The sequence below is a fragment of the Leucopleurus acutus genome (genome assembly GCF_964270905.1).
Source record: "Leucopleurus acutus genome assembly, chromosome: 1".
In the NCBI taxonomy this organism is placed as follows: Eukaryota; Metazoa; Chordata; class Mammalia; order Artiodactyla; family Delphinidae; genus Leucopleurus; species Leucopleurus acutus.
In genome coordinates, this window is record NC_139142.1 from 32,817,807 (window position 1) to 32,826,877 (window position 9,071).

At 52.5% G+C, this 9,071-nt stretch overlaps 1 protein-coding gene across 1 annotated transcript; it reads left to right on the forward strand.

Moving 5' to 3' along the window:
- The first annotated feature begins 2,276 nt into the window (after nucleotides 1-2,276).
- Nucleotides 2,277-8,233, forward strand: ZFP36L1 (ZFP36 ring finger protein like 1). The gene is made up of 2 exons (XM_082842694.1): nucleotides 2,277-3,017; nucleotides 5,423-8,233. Exons 1-2 carry the CDS (start codon nucleotides 2,961-2,963, stop codon nucleotides 6,380-6,382), a joined length of 1,017 nt encoding a protein of 338 aa, XP_082698820.1. The 5' UTR covers nucleotides 2,277-2,960; the 3' UTR covers nucleotides 6,383-8,233.
- The last annotated feature ends 838 nt before the right edge of the window (nucleotides 8,234-9,071 follow it).

Below are 9,071 nucleotides of genomic sequence, written 5' to 3' on the forward strand. Positions count from 1 at the left end.
CCTTGGAAAGTCCCTGAAATGACGTTGCAACCCGACAATTAAAAGAAGAGTTTAATTATAGAGACAGGTTCTGGGAGCTGGAACTAACCCGGTCGGTCGGTGGGGCCGGTAAACAACTCCGGAGCGAGCGGGCCAGGCTGGACGCCGCGGAGCCCGGGCCCCTGGGAGCGGGGGAGGGGAGCGGCCTCCGGGAGTTGGGAAACGGAGGAAATTCGAGGAATCGGCGTTCTCTTTGCGGAGGGAGGCGGGGGGAAGACTCTTTAGCCAGCCTGTGGCGCCCGGGCCGCGTCAAGGTGCTCCTGGCCGGTCCCGCGACCGTTGGGGGAAAGCTGCGCCGCCCGGAGAGGGGGACATCGGGTGCGGGTCGGGACGCGCCCTGGGCCCCGCCCGCTCCGGACCCTTTCCCCCTCGCTTTCCACCCCCGCTTCTCCGCCCCTCTCTCGTCCCCCCCCAGCAGAGCTTCGCGAACCCTCCAGAGTTAAAGACCAACGGGCCTTTTTTTTTTTTTTTTTTTTTTTTTTGCTTGGGGAGTGGGGGAATCAAAAAACCGAAATAGCTTCACATCGGGACGCAGACAAACCTTGTGGTTTTAACGCGCACCCTACTCTGTCCTGAAATCTGGAACTCATTACCTCATCACTAAGAAACTGCACAAAACCGCTCCCCCAACCCCTCCTTCTCGAAGCGGGGAAGGGAGTGAGCAAACTGCCCTTTAAGAAAGAAACCTACATTTGAATGATTTAAATTAAGGTGGATGGAAGTTATTTCTCCTTCTGGCGCTTGCCAGATTTCAAGAAAAGCTGAAAAATGGGAACAGGGAGAGGGAAGCAACAGGCAGCTGGACAGCAAAAGAAGAAAAGCAAGGGGCAGCAGCCGGGTTAAAAATGGGGGCCATCAATTTAAGCCAGAGGGGACAAATTAAAGCAGACGGACTGGGGATCACATAGGTTTGTGGCTGCAGCCAAAGCTGTGTGTTTCGCGAAGGTGAAAAACAACAGGTTCCTAAAAACGGTTGTGATTTGGAAGGTTTCCGGGTTTGCCCGGCCAAATTTAACGACAAATAAATAAGAAATGCAGTAAAAATATGTGTGTGTGTGGGGGGTGGGGGTGGTGAGAGTGCGACTCCAGCGCTCTGCTGGGCCCGCCCCTACCTCTTCAAAGAAACGTGCTCATAATGGGGTGACCTAATTACATCGCAATGGAACCCGCTCTTAGCCACTCAGTGCACAGGGTTTCATAACAGACCCGGCGGCCTCGAGTGCTGGGAAGAAACGTGCGAGGGCCGAGGAGGCGGCCGGGCACGCGGGGAAACGGGAAAGAAACGCAGCGCCGCGGTTTCCACCTCGGTCTTGACTCCAGCACTCCGGCGGAGACCGAGGGGGCGGTGGGGGACACGTTAACAGTTTTTTATTTGGGTGGGTGGAGGGGCATCCGAACCTAACAGTAAATAAATATATTCTTTCCAGTTTTCAAAAGAGTGATAATTCAGGGCCTTTCGGTTTCGAGGATCCCACACCCCCCTCCCCCCATCCCGCCAAAACAGCGCAGTGTGACAAGCCATATGTTCCGTTCCCGTGCGGGCGGGGGAGAAGCAACAGTAAGTTGAAGTGTTGCCTCCCCCCATCTCTTTACCTACATTCTTAGCAAAGTAACTTTTTTTCATTGTTCTGGCATCTAGGGGGTGTGCGTGTGTGTGTGTTGGTGGGGGAAGTTTCGGCGCGGCCCATGGTTCGGAGCGCGCGGGGAAAGTCGTGCGTTGCTGGGTGTTTTTTCCGGGGGGGGTGGGGATTAGGGGCGTTCATGAGGATTTAGGTTTTCTTTATAAAAATATTTAAAGATTGATGCGTGAAATAAATACCACAACGAGGCCTGTTAAAACAACCCGGCAACTATACTCCAGTAAAAATTAAACAAACACCCAAACAATCCGCCCGGACGGTGGTCTTCTTCGCGACGCTCTCCCACCCCTGCTCCTGCCCACACTCGGAGAGTGTCCGCTGCAAAGCGAGCGCGAGTGGAGACGCGTGCGGCGCGCTAAACCGCTTGGTGCTCGCCCGCGCCAGCCCGGGTCCTCCTGGGGGTGGGGGGGAAGTCTCCCTAATCCTCCTCCCCCAACCCCCACCTCCGCCCCTGAAAAAAACAAAACCCTTGGCTTGAACGCTTTGTGCGCCTCTTATTTCCAATCTCCTCTCCCCTTGGGGTTTGCCGAGGGGAGCCGAGTGCGGAAAAGAACTCGGGAAAAGAGTTAAGTTGTGCGGCAACTTGGAGAAGTTTCCAGGGAGATCAGCTCAAGATGGGAACTGCAGCCCCGGCGCTAAGGACGGGCTTCTGCTCCCGCTTGTAAAAAGAGAAAGTCGAGCCCGCCTTTCTGCCCGACAAAAAAACAACAACACAACAACCAGAACCCCGAAGAGGGTGGAATGAGTGATGTCACAGAGCCGCGCTCGCAGGCTGACAAAAGGGGGCGCCCCTCCCCCCCTGCGGGGCGCGCGGCCCCAGAGAAGGGCGCCTGCAGCGAGGGGTAGCCAAGCGAGCGGACTCGAAACTTTTCCTCTTTAAGAAAAAAAAAGTTGTGCGCGGCTCTCAGTGGGTTTTTTTTTTTTTAATTCGCCTTCTTTCCTCGTCTCCCCTCCCCCTTCTTCCTTTCGAAAGTTTCTTTTTTTTTTTTTTTCCCAGAGTTTGACCGCAGGGCTGATTCAACTTCAGTGTCAATCAACTTTTTTTCCTCCTCTTCCTCATTTAAATAAGTTTAAAGCTCCTCCTCCCCCTCCGGCCCACCAAATCTGAAACTTATATAAATTGGGCTTCGCGCGCCGCAGCCCGGGAGAGTCAGAAAGGCGAGGGGCGCCGGGAGCAGGCGTGTGGGACTCCAGACCGGAGAGCCGGAGGCTGCGCCTTCCCCGCACCGGGACCTTCACGGCACACCAGATCCTTGTCCCTGCCCCGTGCGAGCGCCCAGGATGACCACCACCCTCGTGTCTGCCACCATCTTCGACTTGAGCGAAGTTTTATGCAAGGTAAAGTGGGGCGGGGCGTTTGCTTTTGAAAGTCTTTTTCTTTTTTCTTTTGTCTTCAAAAAGAATCCCCGAAAGTTTAGGTCTGGGAACGCAAGGGGGAGAGGAGGAGAGGCGAGATGGTTGTTTATTCCGCCCCATTTTCCCCCCTCAGTTTGAAGGAATTTGACTCTCTGCTCCCCACCCTTTGAGTTTCAACAGTTCCTGGCGGGGATTACATGGGAATCTGGAGACCAGAGTTTTGGGGGGCGAAGTTTGCGTGGGGCTGCCTGGGGGGCGCGGGGCATTGACCAGGCAGGATTGGGGCAATTTTTCGGTGATTCTTTCGTCCATAATGTGCTGCTCTTGAGCCGGGTGTCGCGAGTCTGCTCGGTTTCCCTGTGTGCGGGGTGTCGCCGCTGCCGGGAGGGGTTCGAGTCTCTCCAGCCCCATTGCCGGACTGTGGGTCCCTTGGGGAAGTGAGTCTCGGGATGACGTTTTGCTGGTAGATTTCCTTTTCTGTTCTGGAGAGGCTGGGAATCTGCGAGAAAAGGCCAAGAGTTGTGGTTCAAAGGATGTTGCCAAGCGAGTTTGCAATGGGACTTCAGTTCGTCCCAGCTCAGCCAGGCTTCCTCTGTTATAGCCGACCGTGCTGCAGACTTTGGGGTGAGAGTGGGACTCGGGTTCACCCGCTTACCTGTTTTCCGAGGGACCGCGACTCCGATATGGAGGGGATGGGGGGACACGACTACAAAATGCCGGTCTGAGCTCAAGGGTCTCGGCGAGGAAGGATTTAATGAGGCCCTCAAGGCGGGTAGTTTGCCAGCTGGTGTGGAAAAAAGCAAGTTTTAAATCCGGAATATTCCAGGAGTGCCGTTTAAGCGTACATAACAGAAGCATGTGGATGTTCAAAGTTTTTCGCCCCCTCTCCCCAATTTGAAAGAGAGAAGCTGCTAGGCTACTTTTAATTGCTGAAGTGTTTTGCCTTCTTTTAAACACGTCGGGTCATGTTGCTCTCTTTTCCCAGCTTGCTTCTCCAGTCCGTGCAGCTGCCAGGGCCCCAGGGCTGCAGGGTTGGGGTGCAGGGATACCCTGGAGCTGAAGAGCAACATCAAAAAAGTTTGAATTTCAGCTTCCTTCCCTACCTGCGCATTCCCAAACTTCAGTTGCCCTGGCGGCTGCCTGAACTCTCCCGGCACGTCTTCCTTCTCTTCCTGGCTCTCCCGCTCTTTGATCTATTTCTCTTTCTCTGGCTCCCTCCCCCCGCAGGACTTTTTAAATGAACCTCATTGTTGGGAACAGGCTCTCTACTTGGTTCCTGTAATCCGCTCTGTGGGGTGGTTGCTGTTACAGATTCCAGATCCCCCGCAGCTGATCCTAAGGGACCAACTTTAGAAATCACACAATGACACCCACATGGGCTGGGAGCCAACTCCCAGGTCCCCTGCTCACACCCTTTCCAAATCTTGGGTACAGTTTGGGCAGGTGAATAGGGTCCCGTTGGAACAGAGACCTGCCTTTGGTGCCTCTGCCCCCCTCCCCCAAATCCATTATTGACTGGGAGGAGGCTGGGGGGATTTGGTGCTTTCCTTTTCCTTCCCACCTGCAGCTTTGCGTTAAAGATTAAACACTGGCGCTCTTATCCAAGCGTGCTCTTGCAGCCCGGAGACTAACTGCAAAGGCATCTTCCCAGTGGAGGGGGTGGGGTGGGCGGTGACTGGTGGGAGAGATCATTGTAGAAGGCACCTCTTCTGGGAGCACGGGGCAATGAGTTTTGTATTCGGGAATCACATCCCCTCTCCCTGCCAACCCCCCCCCCCCACCAATCCGGGATTTCTCTTCCTGCCCCTCCCTCTCCCCTCCCATCAGCAAGGTAAAGCAAAGGCAGTCTGGAAATCTGTTGCCAAAGGAATGGAATGCTTCCGAAGGAGGAAGTTGAGAGTCTAAAGCCAGGTTTGGGGGGAGGGTGGCAACTAATTAGGCAGGGACTGATTAAAAGGAGACCTAGCTCCTAGTCTCCTGAGTGTGGGAAAGGAGAGTTTGTGAGTTGTGTGAGATATTTTCAACACAGGGATCTATTTGGGAGGTGAAGAAGTTGGATTTCATGGATGAAAGTGGTAGCTTTGGGGACAGGATATGAGGGTGCATTCCAGGGATCGGCGTGGAGTAGGTGCATGTGTAAAACAATTTTTCACACAGGCCAGGAATTTTGTGGCTTCTTATGCCTGGGGCCAGAGTAAACCCTCTCGGCTGGTTGAATGGGAGAAAGAGGGTGAGGGGTTTGCCAGGGCAGAGGTGGGGATGGTGGGTTCCTTCGAGACGGAGCATTTCTGATCGTGGAGGGGGCTGCCCTTAGTGGGTACCCTTCTGGGCCTGGCGGATGGCCTTTGTCAACTAACCGCCGTCTCTCTTGTCTCTCTCTCCTCCAGGGTAACAAGATGCTCAACTACAGTCCTCCCGGTGCCGGGGGCTGCCTGCTGGACAGGAAGGCGGTGGGCACCCCTGCCGGTGGGGGCTTCCCCCGAAGGCACTCGGTCACCCTGCCCAGCTCCAAGTTCCACCAGAACCAGCTCCTCAGCAGCCTCAAGGGCGAGCCAGCTCCAGCTCTGAGCTCTCGGGACAGCCGCTTCCGAGACCGCTCCTTCTCAGAAGGGGGCGAGCGGCTGCTGCCCACCCAGAAGCAGCCGGGGAGCGGCCAGGTCAACTCCAGCCGCTACAAGACGGAGCTGTGCCGTCCCTTCGAGGAGAACGGAGCCTGTAAGTACGGCGACAAGTGCCAGTTCGCGCACGGCATCCACGAGCTCCGAAGCCTGACCCGCCACCCCAAGTACAAGACGGAGCTGTGCCGTACCTTCCACACCATCGGCTTCTGCCCGTATGGGCCCCGCTGCCACTTCATCCACAACGCTGAGGAGCGCCGTGCCCTGGCCGGGGCCCGGGACCTCTCTGCTGACCGTCCCCGCCTCCAGCATAGCTTTAGCTTTGCTGGGTTTCCCAGTGCCGCTGCCACCGCCGCTGCCACGGGGCTGCTGGACAGCCCCACGTCCATCACCCCACCCCCCATCCTGAGCGCCGATGACCTCCTGGGCTCGCCCACCCTGCCCGATGGCACCAATAACCCCTTCGCCTTCTCCAGTCAGGAGCTGGCGAGCCTCTTTGCCCCTAGCATGGGGCTGCCCGGGGGTGGCTCCCCAACCACCTTCCTCTTTCGGCCCATGTCTGAGTCCCCTCACATGTTTGACTCTCCCCCCAGCCCTCAGGATTCTCTCTCGGACCAGGAGGGCTACCTGAGCAGCTCCAGCAGCAGCCACAGTGGCTCAGACTCCCCCACTTTGGACAACTCAAGACGCCTGCCCATTTTCAGCAGACTTTCCATCTCAGATGACTAAACCAGGGTAGAGAGGGCCGCCCCCCAACCTATCCACCCCCCGCCCCGACCCTGCACCCACATCCCCTACCCTTCCCTCCCTACCCATCGATTCCTGACAAACCCCTACATTAACAAGGTTAAGCTCAACCCCTTTCCCCCAGGACCTTGGAATGCCCCCTCCCTCCCCCCTCTTTAAATGCCCCTCCCCCCCAACATAAGGACAAGTCAATTTGTCAATAGCTTCTTCTGGCTAGAACCCCCCCCACCTCAATTTTATAGCCCACTTACCATGCATAACAGACAAGTCCCATATTTGTCAGTAGATGCGTTTTTTTTCCAGCTTAAGCCTTAAGTGCCAAATCACAAAAGAAAAAGCAGTAACGGTTTACAGAAGCAACTTAGTGCCTTGTGATCTAACTTTGTCACTGTGACTACATTACCTCTTCAGCGCCAGAGGGCACCCGTGGGCCTCCCTGAGCCTCTGCCCAGGGGAAGGGGGAGGGGGGACTTAGAAGAACCAGCAGCTCCCTCCACTGGCAACACAACTGCACCTTTCCTGATTCCAGTCTCCCACACACTTCCTTCTCCCCTCTCCCCAGTAACCCCCGCCCCCCGCCCCTGCCTTGGGAGAGTTGTTGCCAGACTTGGGTTTTTGGGGAAACCTAGCTTGACATTCAAAACCTTTTTCTTCCCGACCTGAACCTCTGTTGACTAATCTTGCCTGGGTTCGTGTAGGTCTGCAGGAAGGAAGACTGCAAAAGCGGATGAAGATTGTGACATAAGTGGGACTTTGTGATTTAATTTTTTTTCTTTTGTTTTAAGTGGGGAGGAAGGGGAAGCTAGATGGACTATGAGAGACTTGATTTTGGTGCTAAAGTTCCCCAGTTCGTATGTGACATCTTAAAAAAAAACAACAAAAAAATGAGAGAAAAGCTTAAAAACATGTAAGGGGTGAGCAGTTAATGGTATTCATTCCACATACAATATCTGTGTAAAACGATTTCCTGTAGAAGTAGCGTTAATGGGTTTTGCTCTAGAATACCGTAGGTCTGTCCTTAGAGCACTCACGCCATGCTTTTTTCCCTGGGTTTTAAACTTCATATAACTTCAGAAATTGGAGAGCAAAAATTTTGCTTGTCACTGCACATCAATATAAAAAAGCTTATTTAACTTATCAAAACGTATTTATTGCCAAACTATGCTTTTTTTTGTTAATTTTGTTCATATTTATCGGGATGACAAATCCATAGAATATATTCTTTTATGTTAAATTATGATCTTCATATTAATCTTAAAATTTTGTGACGTGTCTTTTTCCTTTTTTTCCACAGTTTTAATATATTATTCTTCAACGACATTTTTTGTAACTTTACACTTTTTTTGGTTATTTTATTTTAAAAAAATGAAAAATTAATTTAAAAAAATGCAAAAAACTGTTGGATTATTTATTTTAGAAATTTCCCCCCTTTGTGTTGGACTGCAAATTGAGTTTCTTTCTCTTTTGGCCTTTCACAACTAGGACTGAGAATGTATGTAAAAGTTCTGTGACAGTACAGAAGGAAAACAACTTTTAATGTATAGCTTCTAAAAGGGAAAAAAAAAAAGAAACCCTTTGACTTCACGTGCCCATCTCTAGACATTCCGATTGCAGATTTGACGTTCTGGATTCCAGGTTTTGGAGTTTTCCAATGTTAATGCAAACAGAACTGGCACACACACATTAAGATGAATGTAATTATTATTCCTCTTGCTGGTCACTACCGTCGCTTTCTATTTCTCTTTCTTTGTGTGAATTTATTTAAAAGAAAAAAAAACTTTTTGTAACGACTATTTGCAGTTTAAAAATCAATAAACCCATTTTTTCAAGAAATTGATGGTGAAACTGGTTTTGCTTGGTTTGTGGTTTTAGTCTGCCTGTAGGCTTGTCCTTTGTAGACGATGTAGGTGCTGGGAGGAGGAGGGAGGGCATTGGTTGATCTCTCATCCTTAACAGCTAAACCAATGGCTGGTTCCTTTAGCTGAGGCTGGAAGTCTGCTGAGCTTTGAGGGGGTGGGTAGAGGTTTATTGCAAAGCAGCCTGTATTTGTATTATCTGCCCTGTTGTTGGTTGTTGACAAGGGTCCAGCCTTACCTGCCCTTGCAGCCTCGAAGGTTCTTCAGAGTGAGGCACGGGGGCTTACTGTCTTCTCTGCCTAGCCTGTGGTCTTAATTCCTTTGGGTAACGTTTGGGGTGCTGAAATGGTGAAGAGGGGGATGTGGCACGTGGCACTCCAGCAAACTTGGATTTGAGTGTGTTCTTTTATTTGGGTGCTTCTAGGCTTTTTTTTTTTTTTTGGCCGCGCCACCTGGCATGTGGGATCTTACTTCCCTGACCAGGGATCAAACCCGCTCCCCCTGCACTGGAAGCGTGGAGTCTTAACCACTGGACCGCCGGGGAAGTCCCGCCAGGCTTGTTTTTTTTTCCCACAGGAAATTGACCTGAAGCCCTAGCCTCGTAACACCTATCTGGGGTGGGTATGATGAACCATTGCAGGCTCAGAGAGGAGCTTCCAGGGTGGTGGGGGGCTCAGTCACAGGGGACTGGGAGCAGAGGTGGTTTCACTTGGACCCAACATGCGCTTCTGTATTTGGAGAGCTGTTAAAAGGAAGGGGTATGAAAATGGCCAGCGTAACAGGAAGTCATCTGTTCTTGCCGCCTTAGTCTTCGT

Excerpts from the sequence above, each read along its gene's own strand:
- ZFP36L1 (XM_082842694.1), top strand. The coding sequence starts at position 2,961 with ATGACCACCACCCTCGTGTCTGCCACCATCTTCGACTTGAGCGAAGTT. Across the intron at positions 3,018-5,422 it reads TGAGCGAAGTTTTATGCAAG|GGTAACAAGATGCTCAACTA; the intron begins GTAAAGTGGGGC and ends TCTCTCCTCCAG.